General features: G+C 43.8%; 1 protein-coding gene across 1 annotated transcript in view; it reads right to left on the bottom strand.

Moving 5' to 3' along the window:
* Positions 1 to 21,274, bottom strand: part of LOC137368886 (complement component C9-like) — an 82,224-nt gene that overhangs the window by 60,107 nt on the left and 843 nt on the right. The window contains exons 2-3 of the mRNA XM_068029125.1: positions 19,056 to 19,182; positions 17,212 to 17,356 (exon numbers count right to left, since the gene is read on the bottom strand). Of these exons, the coding sequence (XP_067885226.1) occupies positions 17,212 to 17,356; positions 19,056 to 19,182 (272 nt within the window). The remainder of the gene's footprint in view (positions 1 to 17,211; positions 17,357 to 19,055; positions 19,183 to 21,274) is intronic.

Genomic DNA, 21,274 nt, shown 5'->3' with positions numbered 1-21,274 from the left:
CACAATCACACACACTCAGTCACACATACTCAGTCACAGACAGTCAATCACACCCAGTTAATCACACACACTCAGTCACACACACAGTCACACACAATCACACACAGTCAGTCACACACAGTCAATCACACATACTCAGTCACACACAGTCAATCACACATACTCAGTCACACACAGTCACACATACTCAATCACACATACTCAGTCACACACAATCACACACAGTCAGTCACACACAATCACACACAGTCAATCACACACAGTCAATCACACATACTCAGTCACACAGTCAGTCACACACAGTCAATCACACATACTCAGTCACACACAATCACACATACTCAGTCACACACAATCACACACAGTCAGTCACACACAATCACACACAGTCAATCACACACAGTCAATCACACATACTCAGTCACACACAGTCAATCACACATACTCAATCACACATACTCAGTCACACATAGTCACACACAATCACACACAGTCAATCACACATACTCAGTCACACAGTCAATCACACATAGTCAGTCACACACAGTCAATCACACATACTCAGTCACACAGTCAGTCACATACACAGTCACACACACTCAGTCATACATACTCAGTCACACACAGTCAATCACACATACTCAGTCACACACAGTCACACATACTCAATCACACATACTCAGTCACACACAGTCACACATACTCAGTCACACACACTCAATCACACATACTCAATCACACACAGTCAATCACACATACTCAGTCACACACAGTCACACATACTCAATCACACATACTCAGTCACACACAGTCACACATACTCAGTCACACACAGTCAATCACACATACTCAGTCACACATACTCAATCACACATACTCAATCACACACAGTCAATCACACATACTCAGTCACACAGTCAGTCACACACAGTCAATCACACATACTCAGTCACACACAATCACACATACTCAGTCACACACAATCACACACAGTCAGTCACACTCAATCACACACAGTCAATCACACACAGTCAATCACACATACTCAGTCACACACAGTCAATCACACATACTCAATCACACATACTCAGTCACACATAGTCACACACAATCACACACAGTCAATCACACATACTCAGTCACACAGTCAATCACACATAGTCAGTCACACACAGTCAATCACACATACTCAGTCACACAGTCAGTCACATACACAGTCACACACACTCAGTCATACATACTCAGTCACACACAGTCAATCACACATACTCAGTCACACACAGTCACACATACTCAATCACACATACTCAGTCACACACAGTCACACATACTCAGTCACACACACTCAATCACACATACTCAATCACACACAGTCAATCACACATACTCAGTCACACACAGTCACACATACTCAATCACACATACTCAGTCACACACAGTCACACATACTCAGTCACACACAGTCAATCACACATACTCAGTCACACATACTCAATCACACACAGTCAATCACACACAGTCAATCACACATACTCAGTCACACAGTCAGTCACACACAGTCAATCACACATACTCAGTCACACACAATCACACATACTCAGTCACACACAATCACACACAGTCAGTCACACACAATCACACACAGTCAATCACACACAGTCAATCACACATACTCAGTCACACACAGTCAATCACACATACTCAATCACACATACTCAGTCACACATAGTCACACACAATCACACACAGTCAATCACACATACTCAGTCACACAGTCAATCACACATAGTCAGTCACACACAGTCAATCACACATACTCAGTCACACACAGTCAATCACACATACTCAGTCACACACAGTCAATCACACACAGTCAATCACACATACTCAGTCACACATTCAGTCACACACAGTCAATCACACATACTCAGTCACACACAATCACACATACTCAGTCACACACACTCAATCACACAGTCAGTCACACACAGTCAATCACAGATACTCAGTCACACACAGTCAATCGCACACACTCAGTCACACACACACAGTCACACATAGTCACACACAATCACACACTGTCAATCACACACACTCAGTCACACATACTCAGTCACACACAGTCATCACACATACTCAGTCACACACACTCAGTCATACACACAGTTAGTCACACACAGTTAATCACACATACTCAGTCACACACACACAGTCACACACAATCACACACAGTCAGTCACACACACACAGTCACACACACACACACACAGTCACACATAGTCACACACAATCACACACACTCAGTCACACACACTCAGTCACACAGAGTCAATCACAGATACTCAGTCACACACAGTCAGTCACACATACTCAGTCACACATAATCAATCACACAGAGCCAATCACGTATACTCAGTCACACACACTCAGTCACACAGTCAATCACATACAGTCAATCACACATACTCAGTCACACACAGTCAATCACACATACTCAGTCACACACAGTCAATCACACACAGTCAATCACACATACTCAGTCACACATTCAGTCACACACAGTCAATCACACATACTCAGTCACACACAATCACACATACTCAGTCACACACAATCACACACAGTCAGTCACACACAATCACACACAGTCAATCACACACAGTCAATCACACATACTCAGTCACACAGTCAGTCACACACAGTCAATCACACATACTCAGTCACACACAATCACACATACTCAGTCACACACAATCACACACAGTCAGTCACACACAATCACACACACTCAGTCACACATACTCAGTCACAGACAGTCAATCACACCCAGTTAATCACACACACTCAGTCACACACAATCACACACAGTCAGTCACACACAGTCAATCACACATACTCAGTCACACACAGTCACACATACTCAGTCACACACAGTCAATCACACACAGTCAATCACACATACTCAGTCACACAGTCAGTCACACACAGTCAATCACACATACTCAGTCACACGCAATCACACACAGTCAGTCACACACAATCACACACACTCAGTCACACATACTCAGTCACAGACAGTCAATCACACCCAGTTAATCACACACACTCAGTCACACACACAGTCACACACAATCACACACAGTCAGTCACACACAGTCAATCACACATACTCAGTCACACAGTCACACATACTCAGTCACACACAGTCAATCACACACAGTCATTCTCACATACTCAGTCACACATATTCAGTCACACATACGCAATTACACACAGTCAATCACACACACTCAGTCACACATAGTCAATCACACACAGTCAGTCACACACAGTCAGTCACACATTGTCAATCACACACAGTCAGTCACACACACAGAGTCACACTCAGTCACACACAGTCATTCATACACAGTCATTCACACAGTCAATCACACACACTCAGTCACACATAGTCAATCACACATAGTCAATCACACACAGTCAGTCACACACACTCAGTCACACACAGTCATTCATACACAGTCATTCACACACTCAGTCACACACACTCAGTCACACAAAGCCACACACAATCATACGCAGTCAATCACACATACTCAGTCACACACAGTCAAACACACACAGTCAATCACACACACAGGGCTGGACTTTATGGGCCCCACAGAAGGGTCAGAAGCAGGGGGACCCGTACAATCATGACCTGCGGCAGCTGGGTGCAGGGCCCATTGTTGCCCCATCGCCAAGCAATTTTGCCAAAGGCAGAATAGGTCAATTATTAACTATTAACATCCACTTAAGGGCCACTTGCTGCTTCCGCTGGGATCTAACCAGCCACAGGGGGTGCCTCTGCTATGTGGGGACAGTGCTTGTCAGTTTGATATCCTACCTGTGGGTGTGGGAGTGGATCCCTGCTTCGTGGGAAATCTGTGGCCCAAGGAAGACCCATCACCAGTACAATCTCCACCTCCATGACCCCTCTTGCCCCAGGTCCTCACATCCATCCCCCCGAACCTGGGCCTTCTGGAATGGCCCCAGCGATACCACCTCACCTGAGGTCCAGGGTTCCAGTGCTGGGCTGGGGTCCAAGGCCTCTGCAGTATCGGAAGTGGCTAATGTTCACAGTGGTGCTGCCAATAATGCTGAGCTGCCATCCCTGTGATTGGCCGGCAGCTCTTGGAAGCGGGATCCCCGTCTTTAAAGGGACAGAGATCATGGCTGAGAGGATCCCCGTCTTTAAAGGGACAGTGATCATGGCTGACAGGATCCCCGTTTTTAAAGGGACAGTGATCATGGCTGACAGGATCCCCGTCTTTAAAGGGACAGTGATCATGGCTGACAGGATCCCCGTTTTTAAAGGGACAGTGATCATGGCTGACAGGATCCCCGTCTTTAAAGGGACAGTGATCATGGCAGACGGGATCCCCGTCTTTAAAGGGACAGTGATCATGGCTGACGGGATCCCCGTCTTTAAAGGGACAGTGATCATGGCTGACAGGATCCCCGTCTTTAAAGGGACAGTGATCATGGCTGGCGGGATCCCCGTCTTTAAAGGGACAGAGATCATGGCTGACGGGATCCCTGTCTTTAAAAGGACAGAGATCAATGCGCCGGAAACTTCGACCCTGGATCAATGGAGGATCGCACCAGGGGGTGTGAAATGGCAGAAGTGGGCTCCCCTTGCATTTTCAGCCTGGCAGCCGGAGCCCCACTGCCTCCACAAGATTCCAGCTACACACACAGACTCAGACATAGACACAAACACACACACTAATACACACACAGACTCAGACATAGACACACACACACACACACAGACTCAGACATAGACACACACAGACTCAGACATAGACACACACACAGACTCAGACATAGACACACACAGACTCAGACATAGACAAACACACACACTAATACACACACAGACACAGACATAGACACACACACACACCAATACACACACAGACTCAGACATAGACACACACACACACACACTAATACACACACAGACTCAGACATAGACACACACACACACTAATACATACACAGACTCAGACGAAGTCACACACACACACTAATACACACACAGACTCAGACATAGACACACACACACATTAATACACACACAGACTCAGACATAGACACACACACACACTAATACACACACAGACTCAGACATAGACACACACACACTAATACACACACAGACTCAGACATAGACACACACACACACTAATACACACACAGACTCAGACGAAGACACACACACACACTAATACACACACAGACTCAGACATAGACACACACACACACTAATACACGCACACACTAATACACACACAGACTCAGACATAGACACACACACACACTAATACACGCACACACTAATACACACACAGCCTCAGACATAGAACACACCCTAATACACACACAGACTCAGACATAGACACACACACACACACTAATACACACACAGACTCAGACATAGACACACACACACACTAATACACGCACACACTAATACACACACAGACTCAGACATAGAACACACTATAATACACACACAGACTCAGACATAGACACACACACACACACTAATACACACAGACTCAGACATAGACACACACACACACACACTAATACACACACAGACTCAGACATAGACACACACTAATACACACACAGACTCAGACATAGACACACACACTAATACACACACAGGCTCAGACATAGACACACACACACACACACTAATACACACACAGACTCAGACATAGACACACACACACACTAATACACACACAAACTCAGACATAGACACACACACACACACTAATACACACACAGACTCAGACATAGACACACACACTAATACACACACAGACTCAGACATAGACACACACACACACACTAATACACACACAGACTCAGACATAGACACACACACACACACACTAATACACACACAGACTCAGACATAGACACACACACACACACACTAATACACACACAGACTCAGACATAGACACACACACTAATACACACACAGACTCAGACATAGACACACACACACACTAATACACACACAGACTCAGACATAGACACACACACACACACAAATACACACACAGACTCAGACATAGACACACACACACACGCTAATACACACACAGACTCAGACATAGACAGACAGACAGACACACACACAGACTCAGACATAGACACAAACACACACACTAATACACACACAGACTCAGACATAGACACAAACACACACACTAATACACACACAGACTCAGACATAGACACACACACACTAATACACACACATACTCAGACATAGACACACACACACACTAATACACACACAGACTCAGACATAGACACACACACACTAATACACACACAGACTCAGACATAGACACACACACTAATACACACACAGACTCAGACATAGACACACACACACACTAATACACACACAGACTCAGACATAGACACACACACTAATACACACACAGACTCAGACATAGACACACACACACACACTAATACACACACAGACTCAGACATAGACACACACACACACACACTAATACACACACACTAATACACACACAGACTCAGACATAGACACACACACACACACTAATACACACACAGACTCAGACATAGACACACACACTAATACACACACAGACTCAGACATAGACACACACACATCCAATAATACACACACAGACTCAGACATAGACACACACACTAATACACACACAGACTCAGACATAGACACACACACACACTAATACACACAGACTCAAACATAGACACACACACACACACACACTAATACACACACACACTAATACACACACAGACTCAGACATAGACACAAACAAACACACGAATACACACACAGACTCAGACATAGACACACACACACACACTAATACACACACAGACATAGACACAAATACACACACTAATACACACACAGACTCAGACATAGACACAAACACACACACTAATACACACACAGACTCAGACATAGACACACACACACACACTAATACACACACACACTAATACACACACAGACTCAGACATAGACACACACACACACACACACTAATACACACACAGACTCAGACATAGACACACACACACACACGCTAATACACACACAGACTCAGACATAGACAGACAGACAGACACACACACAGACTCAGACATAGACACACACACTAATACACACACAGACTCAGACATAGACACACACACACACACTAATACACACACAGACTCAGACATAGACACACACACACACACACTAATACACACACACTAATACACACACAGACTCAGACATAGACACACACACACACACTAATACACACACAGACTCAGACATAGACACACACACTAATACACACACAGACTCAGACATAGACACACACACATCCACTAATACACACACAGACTCAGACATAGACACACACACTAATACACACACAGACTCAGACATAGACACACACACACACTAATACACACAGACTCAAACATAGACACACACACACACACACACACTAATACACACACACACTAATACACACACAGACTCAGACATAGACACAAACACACACACGAATACACACACAGACTCAGACATAGACACACACACACACACTAATACACACACAGACATAGACACAAATACACACACTAATACACACACAGACTCAGACATAGACACAAACACACACACTAATACACACACAGACTCAGACATAGACACACACACTAATACACACACAGACTCAGACATAGACACGCACACACACACTAATACACACACACACTAGTCCACACACAGACTCAGACATAGACACAAACACACACACTAATACACACACAGACTCAGACATAGACACACACACACACACTAATACACACACACACTAATACACACACAGACTCAGACATAGACACACACACACACACTAATACACACACAGACTCAGACATAGACACACACACACACATGCTAATACACACACAGACTCAGACATAGACAGACAGACAGACACACACACAGACTCAGACATAGACACAAACACACACACTAATACACACACAGACTCAGACATAGACACAAACACACACACTAATACACACACAGACTCAGACATAGACACACACACACACACTAATACACACACAGACTCAGACATAGACACACACACACACTAATACACACACAGACTCAGACATAGACACACACACACTAATACACACACAGACTCAGACATAGACACACACACTAATACACACACAGACTCAGACATAGACACACACACACACTAATACACACACAGACTCAGACATAGACACACACACTAATACACACACAGACGCAGACATAGACACACACACACACACTAAGACACACACAGACTCAGACATAGACACACACACACACACACTAATACACACACACTAATACACACACAGACTCAGACATAGACACACACACACACACACTAATACACACACAGACTCAGACATAGACACACACACTAATACACACACAGACTCAGACATAGACACACACACATCCACTAATACACACACAGACTCAGACATAGACACACACACTAATACACACACAGACTCAGACATAGACACACACACACACTAATACACACAGACTCAAACATAGACACACACACACACACACACACACACTAATACACACACACACTAATACACACACAGACTCAGACATAGACACAAAAACACACACGAATACACACACAGACTCAGACATAGACACACACACACACACTAATACACACACAGACATAGACACAAATACACACACTAATACACACACAGACTCAGACATAGACACAAACACACACACTAATACACACACAGACTCAGACATAGACACACACACTAATACACACACAGACTCAGACATAGACACGCACACACACACTAATACACACACACACTAGTCCACACACAGACTCAGACATAGACACAAACACACACACTAATACACACACAGACTCAGACATAGACACACACACACACACTAATACACACACACACTAATACACACACAGACTCAGACATAGACACACACACACACACACACTAATACACACACAGACTCAGACATAGACACACACACACACACGCTAATACACACACAGACTCAGACATAGACAGACAGACAGACAGACTCAGACATAGACACACACACTAATACACACACAGACTCAGACATAGACACACACACACACACTAATACACACACAGACTCAGACATAGACACACACACACACACTAATACACACACACTAATACACACACAGACTCAGACATAGACACACACACACACTAATACACACACAGACTCAGACATAGACACACACACTAATACACACACAGACTCAGACATAGACACACACACATCCACTAATACACACACAGACTCAGACATAGACACACACACTAATACACACACAGACTCAGACATAGACACACACACACACTAATACACACAGACTCAAACATAGACACACACACACACACACACACTAATACACACACACACTAATACACACACAGACTCAGACATAGACACAAACACACACACGAATACACACACAGACTCAGACATAGACACACACACACACACTAATACACACACAGACATAGACACAAATACACACACTAATACACACACAGACTCAGACATAGACACAAACACACACACTAATACACACACAGACTCAGACATAGACACACACACTAATACACACACAGACTCAGACATAGACACGCACACACACACTAATACACACACACACTAGTCCACACACAGACTCAGACATAGACACAAACACACACACTAATACACACACAGACTCAGACATAGACACACACACACACACTAATACACACACACACTAATACACACACAGACTCAGACATAGACACACACACACACACTAATACACACACAGACTCAGACATAGACACACACACACACACGCTAATACACACACAGACTCAGACATAGACAGACAGACAGACACACACACAGACTCAGACATAGACACAAACACACACACTAATACACACACAGACTCAGACATAGACACAAACACACACACTAATACACACACAGACTCAGACATAGACACACACACACACACTAATACACACACAGACTCAGACATAGACAGACACACACACTAATACACACACAGACTCAGACATAGACACAAACACACACACTAATACACACACAGACTTAGACACACACACACACACTAATACACACACAGACTCAGACATAGACACAAACACACACACTAATACACACACAGACTCAGACATAGACACACACACACACTAATACACACACAGACTCAGACATAGACAGACACACACACTAATACACACACAGACTCAGACATAGACACAAACACACACACTAATACACACACAGACTTAGACATAGACACACACACTAATACACACACAGACTCAGACATAGACACACACACACACTAATACACACACACACTAGTACACACACAGACTCAGACATAGACACACACACACACACACACTAATACACACACAGACTCAGACATAGACACACACACACACTAATACACACATTCACTAATACACACACAGACTCAGACATAGACACACACACACACACTAATACACACACAGACTCAGACATAGACAGACAGACAGACACACACACACTAATACCCACACAGACTCAGACATAGACACAAACACACACACACTAATACACACACAGACTCAGACATAGACAGACACACACACACACACAGACTCAGACATAGACACACACACACACACACACTAATACACATACAGACTCAGACATAGACACACACACACACACACACACTAATACACACACAGACTCCGACATAGACAGACACACACACACAGACTCAGACATAGACACACACACACACACACTAATACACACACAGACTCAGACATAGAGACACACACACACACTAATACACACACACACTAATACACACACAGACTCAGACATAGACAGACACACACACACTAATACACACACAGACTCAGACATAGACAGACACACACACACTAATACACACACAGACTCAGACATAGACACAGGCAAACACACTAATACACACACAGACTCAGACATATACACACACACACACACACACTAATACACACACAGACTCAGACATAGACAGACACACACACACACACACTAATACACACACAGACTCAGACATAGACACACACACACACACTAATACACACACAGACTCAGACACAGACACAAACACACACACTAATACACACACAGACTCATACATAGACACACACACACACACACTAATACACATACAGACTCAGACATAGACACACACACACACTAATACACACACAGACTCAGACATAGACACACACACACACTAATACACACACAGACTCAGACATAGACACACACACACACTAATACACACACAGACTCAGACATAGACACCCACACACACACACACTAATACACACACAGACGCAGACATAGACAGACACACACACACTAATACACACACAGACTCAGACACACACACACACACACTAATACACACACACACTAATACACACACAGACTCAGACATAGACACAAATACACACACTAATACACACACAGACTCAGACATAGACACAAACACACACACTAATACACACACAGACTCAGACATAGACACACACACTAATACACACACAGACTCAGACATAGTCACACACACACACACACTAATACACACACACACACTAGTACACACAGACTCAGACATAGACACACACACACACTAATACACACACAGACTCAGACATAGACACACACACACACACAAATACACACACACACTAATACACACAGAGACTCAGACATAGACAGACACACACACACTAATACACACACAGACTCAGACATAGACACAGGCAAACACACTAATACACACACAGACTCAGACATATACACACACACACACACACACACTAATACACACACAGACTCAGACATCGACAGACACACACACACACACTAATACACACACAGACTCAGACATAGAGACACACACACACACACTAATACACACACAGACTCAGACATAGACAGACACACGCACACTAATACACACACAGACTCAGACATAGACACAGGCAAACACACTAATACACACAGACTCAGACATAGACACAAACACACACACTAATACACACACAGACTCATACATAGACACACACACACACACACTAATACACATACAGACTCAGACATAGACACACACACACACACACACACGCACTAATACACACACAGACTCAGACATAGACACACACACACACTAATACACACACAGACTCAGACATAGACACACACACACACACACTAATACACACACAGACTCAGACACAGACACACACACACACACACACGAATACACACACACACTAATACACACACAGACTCAGACATAGACAGACATACACACTAATACACACACAGACTCAGATATAGACACAAATACACACACTAATACACACACAGACTCAGACATAGACACAAACACACACACTAATACACACACAGACTCAGACATAGACACACACACTAATACACACACAGACTCAGACATAGACAGACACACACACACTAATACACACACACACACTAGTACACACACAGACTCAGACATAGACACAAACACACACACTAATACACACACAGACTCAGACATAGGCACACACACACACTAATACACACACACACTAATGCACACAGAGACTCAGACATAGACACACACACACACACTAATAGACACGCACACTAATACACACACAGACTCAGACATAGACACACACACACACACACACACACTAATACACACACAGACTCAGACATAGACAGACAGACAGACACACACATATTCACACACTAATACACACACAGACTCAGACATAGACACACACACACACAATAATACACACACAGACTCAGACATAGACACACACACACACACACTAATACACACACACACTAATACACACACAGACTCAGACATCGACAGACACACACACACACACTAATACACACACAGACTCAGACATAGAGACACACACACACACACTAATACACACACAGACTCAGACATAGACAGACACACACACACTAATATACACACAGACTCAGACATAGACACAGGCAAACACACTAATACACACAGACTCAGACATAGACACAAACACACACACTAATACACACACAGACTCATACATAGACACACACACACACACACTAATACACATACAGACTCAGACATAGACACACACACACACACACACACGCACTAATACACACACAGACTCAGACATAGACACACACACACACTAATACACACACAGACTCAGACATAGACACACACACACACACACTAATACACACACAGACTCAGACACAGACACACACACACACACACACGAATACACACACACACTAATACACACACAGACTCAGACATAGACAGACATACACACTAATACACACACAGACTCAGATATAGACACAAATACACACACTAATACACACACAGACTCAGACATAGACACAAACACACACACTAATACACACACAGACTCAGACATAGACACACACACTAATACACACACAGACTCAGACATAGACAGACACACACACACTAATACACACACACACACTAGTACACACACAGACTCAGACATAGACACAAACACACACACTAATACACACACAGACTCAGACATAGGCACACACACACACTAATACACACACACACTAATACACACAGAGACTCAGACATAGACACACACACACACACTAATAGACACGCACACTAATACACACACAGACTCAGACATAGACACACACACACACACACTAATACACACACAGACTCAGACATAGACAGACAGACAGACACACACATATTCACACACTAATACACACACAGACTCAGACATAGACACACACACACACAATAATACACACACAGACTCAGACATAGACACACACACACACACACTAATACACACACACACTAATACACACACAGACTCGGACATAGACAGACACACACACTAATACACACACAGACCCAGACATAGACACAAACACACACACTAATACACACACAGACTCAGACATAGACACACACACACACACTAATACACACACAGACTCAGACATAGACACAAACACACACGAATACACACACAGACTCAGACATAGACACACACACACACACTAATACACACACAGACTCAGACATAGACACACACACACACACTAATACACACACAGACTCAGACATAGACACAAACACACACACTAATACACACACAGACTCAGACATAGACACACACACACACTAATACACATACAGACTCAGACATAGACACACACACACACACACTAATACACACACAGACTCAGACATAGACACAAACACACACACTAATACACACACAGACTCAGACATAGACACACACACACACTAATACACACACAGACTCAGACATAGACAGACACACACACTAATACACACACAGACTCAGACATAGACACACACACACACACACACACACTAATACACACACAGACTCAGACATAGACACAAACACACACACTAATACACACACAGACTCAGACATAGACACACACACACACTAATACACACACAGACTCAGACATAGACAGACACACACACTAGTACACACACAGACTTAGACATAGACACACACACTCACACACACACTAATACACACACAGACTCAGACATAGACACACACACACACACTAATACACACACACACTAATACACACACAGACTCAGACATAGACACAAACACATACACTAATACACACACAGACTCAGACATAGACACACACACACACACTAATACACACACAGACTCAGACATAGACAGACACACACACTAGTACACACACAGACTCAGACATAGACACACACACACACACACTAATACACACACAGACTCAGACATAGACACAAACACACACACGAATACACACACAGACTCAGACATAGACACACACACACACACACTAATACACACACAGACTCAGACATAGACACAAACACACACACTAATACACACACAGACTCAGACATAGACAGACACACACACACACTAATACACACACAGACTCAGACATAGACACAAACACACACACGAATACACACACACACTAATACACACACAGACTCAGACATAGACACAAACACACACACACACTAATACACACACAGACTCAGACATAGACACACACACACACTAATACACACACAGACTCAGACATAGACACAAACACACACACGAATACACACACAGACGCAGACATAGACACACACACACACACTAATACACACACAGACTCAGACATAGACACAAACACACACACGAATACACACACAGACTCAGACATAGACACACACACTCACACACACACTAATACACACACAGACTCAGACATAGACACACACACACACACACTAATACACACACACACTAATACACACAGACTCAGACATAGACACAAACACACACACACACTAATACACACACAGACTCAGACATAGACACACACACACACACACACACGAATACACATACAGACTCAGACATAGACACACACACACACACTAATACACACACAGACTCAGACATAGACACAAACACACACACTAATACACACACAGACTCAGACATAGACAGACACACACACACTAATACACACACAGACTCAGACATAGACACAAACACACACACGAATACACACACACACTAATACACACACAGACTCAGACATAGACACAAACACACACACACACTAATACACACACAGACTCAGACATAGACACACACACACACACACTAATACACACACAGACTCAGACATAGACACAAACACACACACGAATACACACACAGACGCAGACATAGACACACACACACACACACTAATACACACACAGACTCAGACATAGACACAAACACACACACGAATATACACACAGACTCAGACATAGACACACACACTCACACACACACTAATACACACACAGACTCAGACATAGACACACACACACACACACTAATACACACACACACTAATACACACACAGACTCAGACATAGACACAAACACACACACACACTAATACACACACAGACTCAGACATAGACACACACACACACACACACACACTAATACACATACAGACTCAGACATAGACACACACACACACACACTAATACACACACAGACTCAGACATAGACAGACACACACACACACAGACTCAGACATAGACAGACACACACTAATACACACACAGACTCAGACATAGACACACACACACACACTAATAGACACACAGACTCAGACATAGAGACACACACACACACTAATACACACACACACTAATACACACACAGACTCAGACATATACACACACACACACACTAATACACACACAGACTCAGACATAGACAGACACACACACACTAATACACACACAGACTCAGACATAGACACACGCAAACACACTAATCAACACACAGACTCAGACATAGACACACACACACACACACTAATACACACACAGACTCAGACATAGACAGACACACACACACTAATACACACACAGACGCAGACATAGACAGACACACACACACCAATACACACACAGACTCAGACACAGACATAGACACACACACACACACACAGACTCAGACATAGACACACACACACACACTAATACACACACAGACTCAGACATAGACAGACACACACACACCAATACACACACAGACTCAGACACAGACATAGACACACACACACACACACAGACTCAGATATAGACACACACACACACACTAATACACACACAGACTCAGACATAGACAGACACACACACACCAATACACACACAGACTCAGACATAGACAGACACACACACACCAATACACACACAAACTCAGACATAGACAGACACACACACACTAATACACACACACACACAGATATATTACCGCTGTCACATTGGAAGTTGCTCCCACAGTTGACTGGTGGCTCCTCACAATTACCACTGACGGGACAGGTCTCCTCATCAGATAAGATGTCTGTGCAAGTTCTGCCCCCAAACTGCCCAAACCGTATAATATCCCTGGATCGATACTGTTCAGAAAGCAGAAAACATTCAGACTGTCTTAAAGCACTTCAGGAAGCTTCTCTACATTAAATGTGTTACATAAATGCAAGTTATTGTTACAAACACCTGTGTCACAACACATAAAGTGGCTCAGTGTTTGTGTAAATGACCCTTTGTTAATCCACAGCACATTACAGTACTCTTTCACCTAGAAGGACAACGGCAGCAGATGCATGGGAACATCACCACCTGCAAGTTCCCCTCCAAGTCACACACCATCCTGACTTGGAACTATATCGCCATTCCTTCACTGTCGCTGGGTCAAAATCCTGGAACTCCCTTCCTCACAGCACTGTGGGTGTACCTACCCCACGTGGACTGCAGCGGTTCAAGAAGGCAGCTCACCACCACCTTCTCAAGGACAATTAGGGATGGTCAATAAATGCTGGCCTGGCCAGCGATGCCCACATCCCATGAATGAGCAGAATTGAACATTCTACGGCTGTGCACCAATTCAGAGAGGAGATGCTGCTTTTTCCCATTGTCTCTAGGCTTCTCCTGTAGGCATTGATTCTTGAGTTGGGATTAGTGGGCTGGAAAGGGAGGGAGGAGGAAGGACTACAGTTTCATGAGTCACCACCCCTCACCTGGGCTTTGAGGGGTACTCTAGAAAAGCTAATAAGGAGCTGGATCCAAATACACTGGATGGCCTCAGTGTGTTCAATCAAATTTAAGACTCCTATGGAGCAAGACAAGTGTTGATGACTTCCAATGAAGGATGGTGTTCTATCACTGCGACAAGGCAACATCAAATCAATCACTGATCAGAATGGGATACAGGGGTCAAAGCTGAGCCCAACCCTGTTGTTCCCCGATGCCAACACACAGAGATCTATCATCTGGTGTGAACCAAAACTTCCGTCTTTTAGATGAGATGTTAAATTGAGGTCTCCTTCTGCTCTCTCAGGTGGCCATAATATATCCTATTGCAACTATTGGAAGAAGAGCTGGAGAGATCTCCTTTATTTATCCCTCAATCAACAAAATTAAAAAGAATGGATTTTCTGATCATTGTCTCCTTGCTGTTTGTGGGATCTTGCTGTGCACAAATTGGCTGCTGCGTTTCCTACATTATAACAGTCAATACATTTCAAAAATATTTCATTGAGTCATCCTGAGGGCTTGAAAAGCACCCTAGAAATGCAAACCTTTCTTTTTTTTTCTTTTTAATGGGGCATTAAAAGCTTCAGGATGAGGTTGGTACCATTAACCTCCTCCAGCTTTATAAACCTCTGAGATGTCTGGCCTCTTGAACATCCCTGAATTTCATCGCTCCACCATTGGTGTCGGTGCCTTCAGCCGCTGCAGCCCTGAGCTCTACCTCTCCGTCTCTCTACCTCTCTCTTTTTCTTTAAGATGCTCCTTAAAACGACCCCTTTGACCAAGCTTTTGGTCACCTGTCCTAATATCCCCTTATGTGGCTCGGTGTCAAATTTTGTTTGATAATGGTCCTGTGAAGTGCCTTGCTATGTTTTACTACATTAAATTTGCTCCTCAGGGCAATTAGGGATGGATTATGAATGCCAGCCTTGTCAGCAATTCCCACAACCTAGCAACGAATTTTTAAACACACATGGTGTTAAATGGAGTTTCTGATGGGATTTCACATCACTGCCAATCACTTGCTCCAGTTATGGTGTAAAGAAAGTGATGTCCATTTCTTACCTTAAGGCCTTTGCAAGGCTGACAGGATGACCATTGACCCCAGGATGACAGTTCACAGGCGATCTTGGCTGGGGTATTCACATCTCTCTCTGTTCTCCTCCGATGTGCTTCACTGTCCAGCCGAGTCCTGATGGATCAACATAAACTATGACCATTAGGGTCCATTGAGCTCTCTCCTAACAAACAATCAGAGGCTGCAGAACTTCTCAGGAAGGTCAATTTTTAATTTATTGAGAAAACTGGGTGAAGGGAAAGGCCCAGACAGCGCAGCAGGCCAGAAAGTTTGGAGAGAGGTGCGGAGAGGAGGAGGTAATGCAGGAACGATTTGAAAGATAAGATGAATAAGGACAACTCAATCCAAAGTGAAGAGCAACATAGCATATTTATAGGCTGGGGTAATGTGGGGGGGGAGTGCAAAATAGGTATATAAAAAAACAAGTCTGTGGGAGTATTTAAAAGGGAGAAATGGGGAAGTTTAAACGGGAGAGCATGTATTTAAAGTGGTGAGGGTATTTAAAGAGAGGGGAAGTGTAGGGAGAAAGTGTGGGGGGTATTTAAAGGGGTGAGGGTTTTTAAAGGGAGAGAAGTGTAGGGAGAAAGTGTGGGGGGTATTTAAAGGGGTGAGGGTTTTTAAAGAGAGGGGAAGTGTAGGGAGAAAGTGTGGGCGGTATTTAAAGGGGTGAGGGTTTTTAAAGAGAGGGGAAGTGTAGGGAGAAAGTGTGGGGGGTATTTAAAGGGGTGAGGGTTTTTAAAGAGAGGGGAAGTGTAGGGAGAAAGTGTGGGTGGGTATTTAAAGGGGTGAGGGTTTTTAAAGAGAGGGGAAGTGTAGGGAGAAAGTGTGGGTGGGTATTTAAAGGGGTGAGGGTTTTTAAAGAGAGGGGAAGTGCAGGGAGAAAGTGTGGGTGGGTATTTAAAGGGGTGAGGGTTTTTAAAGAGAGGGGAAGTGTAGGGAGAAAGTGTGGGTGGGTATTTAAAGGGGTGAGGGTTTTTAAAGAGAGGGGAAGTGTAGGGAGAAAGTGTGGGGGGTATTTAAAGGGGTGAGGGTTTTTAAGGAGAGGGGAAGTGTAGGGAGAAAGTGTGGGGGGTATTTAAAGGGGTGAGGGTTTTTAAAGAGAGGGGAAGTGTAGGGAGAAAGTGTGGGTGGGTATTTAAAGGGGTGAGGGTTTTTAAAGAGAGGGGAAGTGTAGGGAGAAAGTGTGGGGGGTATTTAAAGGGGTGAGGGTTTTTAAAGAGAGGGGAAGTGTAGGGAGAAAGTGTGGGGGGTATTTAAAGTGGTGAGGGTTTTTAAAGAGAGGGGAAGTGTAGGGAGAAAGTGTGGGGGATATTTAAAGTGGTGAGGGTTTTTAAAGAGAGGGGAAGTGTAGGGAGAAAGTGTGGGTGGGTATTTAAAGGGGTGAGGGTTTTTAAAGAGAGGGGAAGTGTAGGGAGAAAGTGTGGGTGGGTATTTAAAGGGGTGAGGGTTTTTAAAGAGAGGGGAAGTGTAGGGAGAAAGTGTGGGTGGGTATTTAAAGGGGTGAGGGTTTTTAAAGAGAGGGGAAGTGTAGGGAGAAAGTGTGGGTGGGTATTTAAAGGGGTGAGGGTTTTTAAAGAGAGGGGAAGTGTAGGGAGAAAGTGTGGGTGGGTATTTAAAGGGGTGAGGGTTTTTAAAGAGAGGGGAAGTGTAGGGAGAAAGTGTGGGTGGGTATTTAAAGGGGTGAGGGTTTTTAAAGAGAGGGGAAGTGTAGGGAGAAAGTGTGGGTGGGTATTTAAAGGGGTGAGGGTTTTTAAAGAGAGGGGAAGTGTAGGGAGAAAGTGTGGGTGGGTATTTAAAGGGGTGAGGGTTTTTAAAGAGAGGGGAAGTGTAGGGAGAAAGTGTGGGTGGGCATTTAAAGTGCTGAGGATTTTTAAAGAGAGGGGAAATGTAGGGGGAAGTATAGGGGTATTTAAATTGGTGAGGGCATTTAAAGGAGGGACGTAGGGGGCATTTAAAGGAGCGCGGGTAGTTAAAGGGAGGGTAATGTAGGCGGGTAATTAACAGCCTAAGAGAAACAAGAAGCAGTTGCATTGCTGCTTTAATGACTGGAAAGCTGTTGAGTTGGCCAGTTGAGTCCTAGAGAAGTTTGGTGCCCTTTAGCCACTCAGTGTCACTTATTGCTGACATTTGTCACTGAACTCACTGCCACACACTGCCACGTACTGGTGTCAGATCATTTTTCTAAATTTTGGCACTGAGCACAGAA

Source organism: Heterodontus francisci, chromosome 4 (assembly GCF_036365525.1).
Source record: "Heterodontus francisci isolate sHetFra1 chromosome 4, sHetFra1.hap1, whole genome shotgun sequence".
In the NCBI taxonomy this organism is placed as follows: Eukaryota; Metazoa; Chordata; class Chondrichthyes; order Heterodontiformes; family Heterodontidae; genus Heterodontus; species Heterodontus francisci.
The sequence above is the reverse complement of the archived record's forward strand: the minus strand, read 5'-3'. Positions and strand labels throughout refer to the sequence as shown.